Source organism: Phoenix dactylifera, chromosome 3 (genome assembly GCF_051530095.1).
Source record: "Phoenix dactylifera cultivar Ajwa chromosome 3, Ajwa_hap1_PhDact_Kaust_v1.1, whole genome shotgun sequence".
Lineage (NCBI taxonomy): Eukaryota > Viridiplantae > Streptophyta > Magnoliopsida > Arecales > Arecaceae > Phoenix > Phoenix dactylifera.
In genome coordinates, this window is record NC_143192.1 from 22,338,881 (window position 1) to 22,354,694 (window position 15,814).

At 38.5% G+C, this 15,814-nt stretch overlaps 1 protein-coding gene across 1 annotated transcript; it reads right to left on the reverse strand.

The window, feature by feature from the left end:
• Positions 1 to 3,012: 3,012 nt before the first annotated feature.
• LOC103696766 (zinc finger CCCH domain-containing protein 32-like) lies at positions 3,013 to 14,414 on the reverse strand. Its single transcript, XM_008778480.5, has 3 exons — positions 14,069 to 14,414; positions 5,544 to 5,654; positions 3,013 to 5,254 (listed from the first exon to the last, which is right to left on the reverse strand). The coding sequence occupies exons 1-3, from the start codon at positions 14,180 to 14,182 to the stop codon at positions 3,338 to 3,340; spliced, it is 2,142 nt and encodes a 713-aa protein (XP_008776702.4). The 5' UTR covers positions 14,183 to 14,414; the 3' UTR covers positions 3,013 to 3,337.
• Between the last annotated feature and the right edge of the window lie 1,400 nt (positions 14,415 to 15,814).

The window sequence follows — 15,814 nt, forward strand, 5'->3', positions numbered from 1 at the left end:
TAGGGTTTTAATCAATCACTCCACACTTCTTTCTTCTTTCTTTCTTCTTCATCGGCATAACAGAGGGGAGAGAGAGGATGGCTGATGGTTGGCCATGGTGGCCCAGCGAGGTGGCGATGGCGGGCAGTAGAGGGCAGTGTTGGGCAGCCGGCGGTGGTGGCCGGCCGGCCGAAACCAACCCAAAATAGAGCCAAACAGGGAAGGTTTTGGGCTCGGTTGTCCTAGGATTCCCAGCCCTCTCACCGGCGGGTGGGGTCCGGCTTCGGCTCGGGGCCATTGCATGGAAGGGCTAAGGCCCTCGGCGACGAACGGCGGTGAGGGCGGTGGTTGGCAGGAGGAAGAAAGATGGAGGAAAAACAGGGTCTTCTTTTTTCGGTCGAATTCCAGCCGATTTCTCGGCTGGCGGCCGCAATTCCTAGTCGTGGGAAGAATAGGAAGAAAATGGGAAGAAGGAGAGGGCGTTAACTCGGATCCGACGGCGTCCGGCAGCCCCGATTTCTGGCGAGCACAATCACAGGCAACCGTGAACTCAATGGGAAAAGGAAGAAGGAGAGGGAAAGGAAGAATAGAGCTTGAGGTGGAGGGCTTAGGGGGTAGGGAGGTGTTATATAGAGGAGCAAAGCCTCCCTAGCTCTCGGAAGTCGACTCCTACCAGGAGTCGGACAGAGAAGTAGACTTCTGGTGGGAGTCTTCCTCTCCATTTTACTCTTTCTTTTCTTTCTTTTTTTTTCTTTTTTTTTTTGATGCGAGCTTGGGCTGGGCCAAGCTCGGGTCAGGCCGGTCAAGCGGACCGGACCTTGACCGGGCCATCACACTTCTACCAGCAGTATTGGAGCCTTATCGAAGACGATGTCATGGAACTCTTTGATGAAGTCTATTGAGGGAAGGCAGAGCTGCTAAGATTGGACTACTCCGTTATTGCATTGATACCCAAGAAAGATGTGGTAAGGCACAGACATTGTCGGCCTATTTCACTGATGCAAGGGTGGTTAAAAATAATTTCACTGATGATGGATCGGCTTGTTGAACACTCCTGTGCCCCTGAAATTATTCGTCATTGTAAAAAGTTGAAGATGGTATTTTGTGTAAATTAGACTTCAAGAAAGCCTACGACATGGTCGATTATGCTTTCCTTCTAGAGCTAGTGGAAGCTAGAATTTTTTGGATTGAAGTGCCGAAGATGGATTGAATTGATCCTATTTTATTCCAAGTTGGCATTATTGATCAATGGAACGCTAGGTCGATGGATTAGGTGTGCAAGAGGACTTTGCCGGGGCGAACTTTTATCTTCTTTTTGGGTTGGTGTCAGATGTTTTGTTAAGGATCAAGAAGAAGGCAGTGCAGGAGGGGCTGATACAGGGGCTAGGATTAGGACAAATAGTAGTAGTACACACATTACATTACACGGATGACACTTTGATCTTCAGCGAACCAAATCTAGATAAGCTTAGAAATTTGAAGGACATCCTGTACTGTTTTGAGCTAGTGACAGGAAATTAACTTTGATAAGATTTCCAGAGTCTACCTTGGTCGAATATCAGGAAGTATTAGCTGGTGTTCCATAGTTCTAAATTGCCAAAAGCATTCCCTTCCTATCAAATATCTGGGTGCTCCGCTTCATGACTCCAAGCTGAAGGAGGAGGATTGGGTATTTCTAGTAGGGAGGTTTCAGAAAAAACTGGATGGATGAAAAGAGAACACAATGCCTTTTGGTGCTAGATTGGTGTTGGTGAACAGTGTGCCTTCTGCTATGCCCCAAGTTTGGATGACTCCGTTTCATCTTCTAACATGGCTTGTTAAGAGGTTTGATCAAATGCAGTGAAACTTTCTTTGGATAGGCCATGAAAAAAGTCCAAATTGGAATGTGTCTAGTGAGTTGGAAGATGAGGCATGGAAACAAATTGGAAGGAGGATCAGGTGCTAGAGATCTGTGAAACTGCGGCTTAGCATTACCGTCTGAATGATGGTGGAAGTGATTCATTGAAACTGAGAAGCCATAGAGGAGTTGTTGCTAGAATTGTATTATGGAGCTAGAAGAAGGCCAGGCAATTTCTCTAGACATCAAATGAGTTTTGCTGCTCCCTTCAGGAAAGGTCTTTTAAGAACCGAAAAATTTCTTTAATGGTATTGAATTTAATATGGGGAATGCAAAAGTATCAAATTCTGGAAGGATTCATGGTGTTTGATTGGCATTCAATGTTCAGCCCGAGAGTTCAAAGAAGATGACTCTGCCGGACGCAATTGAAGCAATGACCAACAGGCTGACAGGCGCATGGAAATATGCAATGGCGATCTTTGCTTCATACTCATCCAAGAAGATTCAATAAACATTTGGACACTGGGTAATTACTCTGAAGAAAGATGGATGTTTAGATGACGTGAACTTGAGCACCTCAACTGGAATGTAACCAACTCATCATCTCTAGGCATTCAGTTCCCTATGTTAATGGTAATGAAGAGCTATAAGAGTCGTACGTCAATCATGGAAGCCTTGATAAGTTCCTTTTGGAAAAATCAAGGAATAAGGAAGAACTAGAGACCCTTAGAGCATTAGGATATGTGTTTCTGTTAAGAATAAAATAGCATAAGCTTCCTCATCAGACACCAAATCATAAACGAATGAAAAAAGTGCTGCTTCGCAGCATTGGTGCAGTACAAAGAATCATGCGGGTGACACACAGGTGCCGAAAGGGAAATAAAGTGCAAAATTAGCTGAAACAATCTGCAGGAATGCTAATGTCAAAAAATTCTACGTTATATATTGCTAGTCGATGACAACTTCTTGCTACCAAATACTGCAGGCTGGAGAGGCTTCAGCCTGCCTTATAATATGAAAGGGTGGTAAAATCTACTGCAAATAAACCATCCTATTTTCATTCATTAATTGCTATACCCTTCACATATCGCATGGTTTTGGCTGTCAACTCATTTGCAGCACTTCTTCGATATCTGTTTTTCCATTAAAAGAACATGAGAATGTAGCAGTGAAAGCAACAGATCAAACTCAAGAAGTCTGGAGCAAACCTTTTTTGGGTAATTCATAATCTTATTAATCTGGTTAAAATATAAACCAAATAAATATCTGTTAGGTATCTAATACAACTCAAGCTCCCAAAAAACCCCAGTAAAGAAAACTGCAGAGCCACAAAAATTACAATGCATATGGTCAACCTTCAAACTACCCTAGCTTCTCCCCGTGCGAGGTTTTTCTTGTAACCACCCAAATAGGATAAAAAAGACTCCAGTTGTGGTGCCATGAAACTCCAAAAGACCCAAAAAGTTGACATCATTGGCCTCTGGTGCCTCTTCATGCATTCAAAGAGCCAATACAGAGTCTTCAAGAGAACATGGCACCAACCTTCTTAGCAAAGTCATCTTCGTCATCCTCTTCATCCTCCTGATATGCATTCTCAGCATCTTCTTGTTTGAATTCCCCACCCTCAACTGCCTCACAGTCAGACTCTCCATCTCTCTGGCCATAATTTTCCAGCTCCTGATCATCCATAGCACCCACTGTCATGCCAACTTCCACTTCATGTGTATTTCCTTTAGTTGAAGTTTGACCATCGTTAGGTAATTCTTCTTCTACAGGGATAATTCCCTCTTCTTCCTCTTCATCAACTCCAGTAACCTTGGATTCTGCAGGGCAGTCAGCAGCATAATCACCTTCTTTCTCAGTCGCTGCTGTGACGGAAGAACCAATCCCACCTTCAATATCTCTCTGATTATTGTTATCCCCATTGCTGGAAATTGCACCATTTCCAGAAGCGGGCTCTCTCTTCCTCTTCAGAATGATACTGAGAGGCTTTGGACCCTCAAATGAAGAACCTTCAGATTCTTGATCGCCAAAAGTTTTCCCCAACTTGATGTTTTTCTGATCTTGGAAATTCTCCGAAAGCTTTGCACCTTTGAGCTCTGCAAGACTTTTTGGACCAGCAAAGTTTAGAGGATCTGCATCTTCTCTTATGATTGGCTGGTCACCAACATTCCTCACATCTGAGAAGTCATCGTGAGGCCGCCTCTTTATTTTATCGTGGTACCTTCCTTGGTAATTTATTGACCTCGCAGGCGATGATCTTCCTCGGTGTCTTCTCTTATCTCTATCTCTCTCTGACCGCAGATCAGTAGGTCGATCTGGTAAAGATCTTGCAGGGAGAGTTATTCGACCTTGCAGACGACTGCTTATGGAGCTTTCCATATGAATACGTCGGTCACCCCTGTGGGCATGACGAGCATGGTTATCCCTCTGATCGAGTTTGCCGCAGCGATCAGGACTAAGAGCCGATCTAGAACCATCTGGCCTTCTTCGCTTCAATAACCGATGGCGTAAATCTGACCCATCTATGTCATGATAGCTCTTCTCTCTCTGCAGCATTCTCTTTTCAGGCATTGATGCTCTATCCAGAATCCTCTCACAGGAAATCCTCTGTTGTTCTTGATGATACCGATTATCTAACCTTCCATAACTGTCATACTCAAACACTCCATTATACTGATCTCTCTCCAAACTGGGAAGAGGCTCATAGTCAGAATGGTGATAGTCAAAATCACTGACATGGTTCAGATTCCTTCCTCCTTGAACAGGTGCTCTTCGAAAGCCACCTTCATCATGGAAGTAATCAGACTCTTCCACATTATTGTCTACAAGAACATCGAAGCCAGGAGAGGATTCTCTCAAGGACTCATCAGCTTCTCTGCCATTCTGAAGGTGCTCATCTATAGACTGAGACTGATGACATCGGGGCTGGCCAAGAGCAATGCCACCATCGACAGGAACATTGCTTTGCTGGAAGCTAGGAAGCTCATCTTCGGATGCATAAGGCAATGTAGTTTGCTTATTTGCAAAACCATTGTCGGGTACATTTTCAGATTTTGCAGCAGGTTTTACAGGAGCAAGAGGCATTTCAACTAACTTGTCAAACTTTGCTTCATCCATGCTTTGCTGAGAAGTACATTCCTTGAGACCCCATGAATCTTTCTTGATGGTTGACACTGGATCAGGAGGAGGTGTAGAAACCTTCACCACCTGCTGTGGAACAGGATTACCTGTTTGTTGTGGTCCATGCATGAAAGGGCATTTATCACCTCTCAAGCAATGCCCCTTCTGAAAATAATAGCAGGGAACATTACTCTTGTTTAAGTTATAAGAAGCAGGACCATTTGTTGCAGGAACATGTGTCAATGCTACAGTTTGTGAGGGAATTGGCGCTAACCCTGAAGTAGTCCCCGGAATTCCAAACAGACCATCAAGCGGCTGAAGAAAAGAAAACAGCATTAGTATCCAGATATTTAACAGCATTTACAGAATATATGGCATCCATGCACTAATTGAAAGATCACTTTCTTATTTTGACCAAATAAGATAGTTATATTTCTGAACCCATGAGCAATTTATTTCCTGGCTCATGTCTAGCAAACTCATGGAACAATATGAGCAAGATACTTTAAATCATGGACAGATGGATGAGATAAAGGGACAACAAATATGATCGTCATTATGTAATTGTGTGCTTCTACATTGAGAAAACAGAAGAGAAACTCACCGGATGCCGGAAGGTGCATCTTGGATTCAGGCAATTACCATTTAACCAGTACCAGCAATCTCTGGGGTTAACCCTGGCACCCTCACTGTGGCGATACTCACACTCAGTTCCCTGAATAGAAAAAAGCTATGTTATTTATCTTTAAAGTTGGGCAGAATATCTAAGAAAAATACTAGGACAGAAAGTAGTCCATCTCCTTACATCAGTTATACAAATTAAATAACAGGCACATGAGAAATCCCTTAGAAAAAATGTAATTAATGATTATTAAAGTTATGAAGATGCTAATCTTAGATTTGCAATCTATTTTTGAACCTATATGATACTCCGAACTAGTGGAAGCAGCAAAAGGATTTCAAGTAAATACAGTTCCATACAGAAGCTAGGCCATAAGCAATAAAGTGCATTTATACTGTTGATAATACCATAACTACACTCGTCAAGTTATTCTCAGCCACATGGAGAAAGATAAATTCTTGTAAATGTTTTAGTATTTAGGAAATCGACCAGTGATATTTGCCTAAGACAGAAGTTCAAAGTACATGAAATCTGATGTCTCATAATATAGGAAGAAAATAGCTAGGCAACTTGTAGTAAAAGAGGATAAGTAATGAAGAATCAAACAAAGTGGTAAATTCTATGAACAGGATCCTTTTTTGAGTAGTTTTACTTCATTTCTTCTGTTCCCCGAGGCACAGTCTTTTAGCTAATAAGAATGGTCAATAGGTATTATTACAAATCATTTTTGATCACATGGAAGTTTAGATTTGCCCCAAAGAAGCCCTAGGGGCAATATTTCCTAGTATAGGTTGAGCCCCAGGATAGAAGTCCAACAAAAATGAGCATTGCAAGTCTTGTTGTTTCATTTTTAGCAGAGATCATGGCAGGAACCCAGGCTCTCCAAGCATCTCCATTTTGTCTTTAGAAATGTGGGAGTGAAAGTGAAGTTTGGGAAAGTGAGAGAAGAATCACAAGCCAGCCCTCCTATTCAGGGCCAACCTAACAAGAGCCAGGTTAAATGGACTCAAGCTGAGCTGACTCATGGCAACCTCAACAGACCTGACCCAACCCAGCCAGGCAAAACCTGATCCCATCTAAGGAAGCAAAACCAACCAAGCTGTTCATGAACAGCTTCGTAGAAGGAAATGAGCCAAGACAAATCTTACTTGCAGAAAAATGAATCAGAAAAAATTTCTGATTCTATTTTTGGCTGGAATAGGAGATTAGATAATATTTATTAGGCATCAAATATATAAAAAAAAAAGTAAATTTGGTAATAGGTTAGTTAAATGTTTGAAGTGTTTGCAAAGGAGGCAAAACTGGTACAGAAATGTCCAAGAGGTAAATTTGCAGAAGCAAACACTGTCAGATTGATAAGATGATGATTTGGAAGCATTTCTGAAGGGAGAGATACCTTTCCAATGACTGTGCGAACAATCATTGTTCATGTTTCCTTGTCGATGTAAGGAGAAAATAACTAGAGAAGTTCTAAAAGCCAGTCATGAACACAAGGCTTATAAGATTCAGGATGTGCATGCAGTGCAATATAGAGCTCATGACTACTTGTCAGATCATCAGCTTGAGATTATAATGATTGATCATAGGCTTTGAGAGAGATGAGAAGACCTATCATGTGGCTTTATCATTGTTCATGTTTCCTTGTCGATGTAAGGAGAAAATAACTAGAGAAGTTCTAAAAGCCAGTCATGAACACAAGGCTTATAAGATTCAGGATGTGCATGCAGTGCAATATAGAGCTCATGACTACTTGTCAGATCATCAGCTTGAGATTATAATGATTGATCATAGGCTTTGAGAGAGATGAGAAGACCTATCATGTGGCTTTACATATTAAAAAGAAGCTTCATCATTCTGCTATTGAGTAGCCTTGTAATTATCAATCCCTTTTCAGTAGTGAAGTTTGTGGTACAAGGGAAAAAATTCCAAAGTACACGCATTCTTGTGAAAAAGCAAATTGTCTTGTCCTAAACAAAAGAGTACTGAAACATGCCCACCTGCTATCAGTTAACCATAAAAATATTGAGAAGGATCGAAGCAAAGATGCATTTAGCAATCAAAATAACTTAAGGGGAGTAACCTTTTGTTCATATACAAATCCAAGGTAAGCATGTATTCTCTAACTAGTGATACATGCTATTGGCAAACTTGTCATATCATCTTAAGCCTATTGTTACAGATTTAACCTTTAAAATGATGACTTTGTTAGATTATACTAACATGCTAGAAAAAGAAACTAAGAAAGTTCATGATGACCAAGTTCACTATCTGCATAAGCAATCAATGAGAAAAGGTGTTAAGTGACAATGCTCCAACGACCACAAACACAAGCTTCCAGGCAACAATGGATATATAAGAATGGGAAGCACATGATAGAAGTGAACTTCTAATGATTGGAGTATTCAACAACAAGAAACCCATCAGCTGAAAGATGAGAAGGGAACTTCTAAACTTCTTAGACTGGAAGCTATGAGAAAAAAACTGCTTATTGGCAGTGTTACATGGACTCTCACATCTAGCTGAACAATCTATTTTTTAACATACCAGTGAGTTGGGTATGTGCAATTTGGATACTTATCAAATTGTTTTGTTGAAAATATAAAAATTAGTGGTGCTGAACTTGTGTAATACTTCTCTCCACTTTTTTTAGGTCCAGAAGAATCGCTAGCTTCCAACTTTCAAAGTACATATCAAAAATGTCAGTCATTCGAATTTTTGAAATCACATGACCTTATGAACCAACCAACCAACCAACCATAAATTAGTTAGCAATGAACAACAAAGAAGCGCATAATCAATTTTACATGCAAGATGAAACACCTTAATAAATGTTATCTTCTGATATTTTCAATTATCAGAATTATATACAAGTGTAACTGAATTAAAATTACTTTTTCCCATCTCTGTTCACATATCTTTAATCTTGTTTCTTCCTCTTGCAAATCAGACACCTGATGCATGTCTCTGTGTGTGTCCAATGCGCTTGATGGATATAAGAATTTTTCTTATTTTTAAAATAACAACCAATGTACACATCAATAGTTGTAATCATGGAGATATCTGAAATCACATGACCTTATGAAGTAATCATTACATGTCAGTTAGCACATAACATGACCGAAGCACACAATCAATTTTTACATGGAATACAGAATGCGTCATAATAAATGTTATCTTTTGATATTTTCAAATGTAAACATTAATATAAAATATAAGTTTATTAAGATTATATTTTTTCCGGTACGCGCCCAAGTAACTTGTTTCTTCCTCTCAGCAAAACAGCCCCTTGGATGCATGCATCTATGTGGGCCCAATAGGCCTATCTGAATGGTGAATGTAAGAATTATTATTTTTAAGACACCACCCGATGTTCTAAATGGGGAATTATTATTTCGCTGTCAAGTTTTAGTCCAATATGAAAGTAAGCATTATCCAAAGGAAGTAAAATAAGGCCTTGCGGAGAACTAATTGTGTTTGGAGTCTTACATATTTTACAAGGAATCTCTTTTATGCAAGTCTTTAAAGGTAGCATATGGATACATAAGTATTGTATCCACACATGAGAAGAAAATTTGCATTTATTTTACACAAAGACAAGCTAGTCTAGTCAATCTGTACCTTATAGGGAGTGACAAATTATAGGGTTGTTCGAATGTTCATATCTGTACCTTATAGGGAGTGACAAATTATGTATGATTTATGAAGTACTAGATCTCTGCATTCTACACGTGCAATGCACATAAGATAGAGTAAGGAAATCATCCCCTATAATGCCGCACAATGTGTGATTCCGGGATATAGCAAAGTGAAAATTGGGGTTGGAGATGCAACCTATAGAGTTGGCATTATATAAGTAGATCAACCATGTGCCTGGCATGTGGTTTCCCAAAAGATGGACAACTGGTAGATAGTAGTAGTGATCAATCAAGCAAGACCGTAAGAAATAGATTTACTAAAATATAGCTCCTTTGTTTAATCTTTTTTTTTTGGCTTTTTTGACCAAAATTGCAAATTCAGGGTGAAACCACCGAAACCATTGAAAATGTGAAAATTCAAACTCTACCTTAAGTGACTGAAATCAAAACCAAAACCGAGTTTGAAAACCTTGATGGCATGGGTACCTTTCTAAAAAACTCACACTATGGTTCCTCTACCTCGGGGGCTCCATGACTAGCACCAACTTGATAAAATTTGGGCAAACAGCCGATAGAATACTTTTCCATTTACTTTATTCAAATGATCAAGGTTCTTAGACCACATTATACTATCTTCAATTGAAACACCATATTTTACTTGAAAACATAAGACATGAAACAGAGCAGAAACATGGTGTCAAATAACACTCAGAAATTTATACAAGTAGAACTATGTAAGTCATGTAAATAGATCTATGAAATCAAACAAAAAATTAGTAATGTTTATTATTTTGGAATAAAGGAAAGCAATAGAGTGATGAAAATTCCATGGCATGAGTTCTCCAGCCATGAAGGTAACCACAAATTCTTTTATTTATGCATTCAAAAAGGAACTGGTAAAAGAAACTGATAATGACAGATCCATCCAATTAGAATTTCTGATTAAGATCTTATTAAACATTATATTTAGATCACAGTGGAAAGATAGAAAATTGTATGAGAAGCTTGAAATATTAATGTAAAGAAAGTACGTAAAATGCTAGGAAGGATCCCAATGTTTCTTTCGCAGACTGATGTGATGATTATTGGCTCCGAGAAAAATGTATGGATTTTACAAACATCAAAAGTTTACTAGCTACATCAGTATACTGAACAGATTTGCAGTCTCTACTTGAGATTTGAAGAGAAAGTAAAATTTGGAGGTTTCAGAATAGAAAAGGCCAAGAAAATTAATAAGATTATGGAATCAGGGATTAGGATCAAATACACAAAAGTGATTATCATAAAGCATGACTTCATGAGCTTCAATAAAGGATTAGATCTAAAATCTGAAGGTCCAAGAGTGATACTGTATAAGAAGTGACCACACACACAGCAAAATTGGATAGACCAACCCTCTCCTTCTGTCAATTTAAATAAACAAGGTTAGCATTATTTTACAATTTTGTCAAATATAAGCAATGGCACGACTTCCCTGCAACTTTTTAAGCATTGTAGCTAACAACTTTACTTAGAAGTACATTCCAGCCAGTATTCTTTATACAACCTTCTAAGAAATCCACTTTTAGTATCTTTGAGTGATGTGGGTCACACGAAAAGTTATATGGTCACACTAATTTTTCCTTTTATTTGGTTTGATAGGGCTTACCGACTGACAGCATAAAAACCATCTGAGCAATATTCAATCTACTTGACTACTTCCTGAAACATTGTCTCCTAAAAGAGCCACATCTCCATATGCTCCTAAATCCAAATAAGTGTAGAAAACTCCACTTCACAATTAGCTCTCTTTAAAAAAGAATCAGACACATCCAAATAAGTGAAGAGACAGACCCCAGGCCCCCGGTCCATGGACGAGCATATGGAGCCTTGTATCGGGAGAAAAAGAAATTGGATTCCCATTGCTCACTGGGCTATTTGACGGTGTCCAGTGAGAGAGGAAACACAAAAGAAATAATAAAAAGGAAGAAAACAGAAACCATGAGAACTTGGGGAATGGAGTTGACACCACCCTCCAAGAGTTCACATTATATAGCAAAGAAGATTTAATATGTAAGAACCTTGCTTGAAGTCCATTTAAACAATAATTATATTTGCCCCTCTAAACCACCTACAGTATAAGAAGCTAAATAACCAAACTCCAAAGCTTAGTAGTACTTAATAGTCACCCTCTAAAACGAAATAAAAAGAATACTGCTCTACAAAGCCCAATGACTAAAAAAGAAAATCTATATATTTCATCAGAAATTATTTTTCGTTCATAACTTTCTTTATTGTCAAAAGTTAATTCTCCACCTAAACTGTATCAAATCCAAGAAAATGACATGAGGAACTAGTTTCCAAAGTCAAGAAAGAGAGATAAGCTTAGCATGAAAACCAATAATACTAAAAGAGAAAATTAGAACAATAAAAATTTATTTAGGCTAGAAATTCCAACTTACAGAAGGAGAAGAGAGGAGGGAGAAGGGAAGAAGGGGGGGGGGGGGGGGGGGGGTGGAGGCGGGGTTTAAATACATAGCCCATATATCTAAGGAGACTTATTACTAAAGCAAATGTGTCGAAAAATTAAGATTGACAAACTATCAGTAAAACATCTAGGGTGGTTGCTGCATTCTCTCCTCATTGGTATTTGGTTTCTCATTTACTCTAGGACTCCTGGTCCCTTGCATATGTGTTTGAATAATGTTATGTACTATCTTAAGAATCTTAAGATGGAGAGTGAAAGCTTCAGCATTTGTTCTGTCTTTTACATCCCTCTTTTAATATTTTCTAGGTTTCTTCCAAAATGTGTGCTTTTATATTTAATTATGGGTTTCAGTTCTACACAACCACCTCAAGAACTAAAATTGGTTAGGAAAGTGCAAACCTCATCATCTTACCAAACAACATAAGCAAATTGACAATGACAACTTCCATCAATAAAAACATGATTTTAAAGTAGATTTTTTCACCATAGAAGAGAATTTTAGTGATTTAAAAAATCCAAGCATGATAATTCTCTCCAGGTTTCATTAGCTGGTACAAAGCCAACAAACATTTATGGATTTAGTTTATTAGAGTTTACCACAAACATAAATGCAATATGTATCGAAAACTGACCACCATATGATACTTCATATATTAATGATGAAGGCCATAACATGAAAGGTAACTTTTTTTCCATCAGAAAGCCAATCATTTAGCATATGCTGTACTTCTGCTTGAAAGAGAAACCAGTTTTGTCCAACATTCATTCCCAAACAAATAGTAAAATTTATCCACAAGCATCTTGACAGCACAAACAAAAATAAAAGCAAATCTCAAAAAAAGAAGGTTTTTGAATCATGTCTCCTACAAAACCAAGCCATTGAATTCAACTAAATCATAGAACATGCAAGGCAATTGACTATTCAACAAACAACATAGATCACTATGCGTGGCCACTAACCATGCAATGGCTAATGAAGGTTTCAAATTATAATATAAGAGATGACTCCTTGACATTTTTGAGCAACCAAGATAGTTTAGAGTTCAATAAAATTATTTTAGCTTGTCTCCTATGATACACAAAAAACACCTATCCATTAGACATGATTCATGCATCAACATGACTTAGACAGCACTAGATCCCCTATCAAATTGTTGGGATTTTTGTTTTGTGTGCACGGCAGGTTTTAATAAGCTGAATGTGAAGCAGTAGGAAGTCAAAAAAATCCCTCTCTAAGTTAAAACCTCCAACTACTAGCTTTTCGGATGAAGATAATGTGCTGCAATAAAGACCTAACCAAGAAAAACATGCCACATAGCCAAGCTGCAATGAAAATCCTACAGGTGGGGATGTAGAGAATTCTAACTCTTCAGCAAGGAACATAAATTAATAAAGACTTTTCTTTTATTGCAGCATATGTAGAAACCAAGGAGACCCTGCAGCTCAAATTGCAGGGATTTTCTATAGATTGGGTACATGGCAGGTTTTAATTAGCTGAATGTAAAGCAGTATGCAATCAACAATCTCCTTTCCATGTTAAAACTGCCAACTACTAGCTTCTTGGATGAAGACAGGGTGTTCCATTAAAGAGCTAATCAACAAAATTCTGCCACATATCCAAGCTGCAGGAAAATCCTTGAGGTCCAGATGTAGAGAATTCTAACTCTAAGACAAGTAAAATAAACCTAGAAATATTTTTCTTATTTTATTTCAGCATAAGTAAAAAACCTGGAGCCCCAGTCTGTGATCACTTGCACCTGAACAAATAATTGCTGAAAATTATGTCACCTGAATACAGAAATTCTGCTGCTTTTCCTCACACAATATTATGAAATTGTTCCCGAATCTACATAATATGAGGAAGCCAATGTTTGGATTCTAATAAGTGTTCCTTTTGATTAGTCATTTAAGCAAACAATGAATTATGAGACCACGCCACTCAGCATCTCAGAAGCATAGATATATCCAAAGTGAGATGAAACAAGAATTCGTTTATCATCACTATATATTGAAGCAAATAAATCAATATAATATCAAGTCAGGCACCTAAATTTCCCAAATCAAAGAAAAATGATCCCTGACAACCTAGGTCATATTATCAAAAGTATACTCTAATTTATATCAAAAATATCAATTGAACCATATTTGCACCGGCAAAACCCAAGTTTTCGCAACACTTCTTAAAATTCCAGCACCGCCATAGAACTAGACATTCCTCAACAACATGTAAAAACCCAAACAAGAAAAGAAATGAAGAAATCAAAACATTTCAGCAGAAACTGAAACTATTTTAGCTCATTCCACAAAATCCAAGATAGATCCAGGAAAAAAATCATATAAAAAAGAAGCAAGACAAAACCCTAAAAGCACATGACTAAAATCAAGAAATAGGAGAAAAAAGTCACCTTTTTGCATGTCAATGGGGACGCGAGGAAGTAGACGCAGTCGGTATTCCTCTTCAGGGCCTCTTCCTCCGCCGTCAGAGGGAGGCTCTGCTCCGGCTCGCCGCCCGACTCCATCGCCCGCCCTTCCTCTTATTCGATCCCAAGCAAAGAAAAAAGAATCAAAAAAAAATGTAGATCGATCAGCCCCTCTTATTACGCTCCGCTTCACGGCTCCGAGATGATCGATCCGTGAGGGAAATGATCGAGGAGGATGAGGAATTGGAGATCAGGGCAGAATAGAAGGCGACGAATCGATCCAAAAATCCGATCAGGGCATCAGAAAGAAACAGGAGAGGGAGTGAGGTATAAAACGACGGAGGCTTTGGGTGGTTTTATGTGATAAAAAGTTTAGGTTAAATTACTAAAACACCCCTACCTTTCACACTTTGCACCCGCACCTCAAAAGTCCTATTTTTTTAAATTAAATTTTAAAAACTATATATTAGTTGTAAAGTACCATGGCCATCTATCACCGTCAATATCTATTAACACATAATTGTCACATAAGATAAATTTAGATACAAAATACCTGCAATATCGTTATTGGCTGGATTAAAAAAAGTGATGTTTTGACACGAATGGAAGGAGATCGCATGGTGATTATATGACTTCTTTCATTCTTCTTTCTTTTTGAATAGGGGCTTCCCAATTTGAGCTTGGTTAAGAGAGAAAAGAAAAGAGAATGGAGGGAGAAAAGAGGAGGAGAGAGTGGAGGGAGAACAGAGGAATCTGAAAATCATCCATAGCTTCAACTACAAACTCTGCCCAAAGCTCTAATCAATGTTTTTGTCAACTCTTTCCCATTTTCTACAATTGTGGGCTGAGGGCTCCATTAAAGACCTCGTGGACCACAGCCAATCCCAAATGGTAGTTTTTTGGGTGCTCCATATACCAGATAAGAAAATGATGTAGTTTTTAACTATTTTGCTAAGTAAAATTTTTCGCAAATCTCTTGAATATGGTAATGCAGATAAGAAGAGAATGTGGTTTCTTTTAGTGCATGTTCCTCCATCCTCACTATATTCTAGTGAATGAGATTCAAACATGTAGATTGAAGAAAAAGTGCTTAACATGGCACCTAGTTGCTTTCTAGGTACTCACAGAAGTTTTGTTGTCAGTGAAATTGAGCACTGGAAAGTAGAATGGGATGGTTAATACGAAGGGTTTCACCCAATAAGCATTTGTAGATGTAGTAGTCAGGAGAGGAGCCAATTGTAACTTTTTGAAAGTTTTAGGGTCCCAAGGTTACTACGGTAAACTTATGGGGTCTATTTGTAATATTTTAAGAATGCAATGAATGGAAATGTGTGCTTTTTGGGACTAAGTATGTTGTTATTGCTGAGTTACGCCCCGTTCGATGCGACGTTCGCAGCGGAATTCGAACGGAACATCGTTCATCGCATGAACGCGCCTCGGATCATAGAATTCAAAAAATTTTCTGGATCCAAATTCAGAAGATCTTTAAATTCATTAGGAAGGAAAGATTAAGATCTGAGGAAGGTTGATTAAGATTCATAAAACTGAAACTAAAATCAGAAGAAATTAATTTGAAGATCTCATCTTCAAAAATTCTGCAGGTAAAGAACACCGCAGCCTGATGATCTATCTAGGTTCCTGTTTGAGCCACATAATTGTCCGGCCTCTACAGGTATCCACACGAGGATCTAATCATCTGAGATAGGGTCTTACCGGAGTGCTAGCTCCTTG

Coding starts and splice junctions, on each gene's coding strand:
- LOC103696766 (XM_008778480.5), bottom strand. CDS start 14,182: ATGGAGTCGGGCGGCGAGCCGGAGCAGAGCCTCCCTCTGACGGCGGAG. Junction 5,655..14,068: donor CCCCATTGACATGCAAAAAG/GTGACTTTTTTC, acceptor TTTTCTATTCAG/GGAACTGAGTGTGAGTATCG. Junction 5,255..5,543: donor GATGCACCTTCCGGCATCCG/GTGAGTTTCTCT, acceptor TCTTTTCTTCAG/CCGCTTGATGGTCTGTTTGG.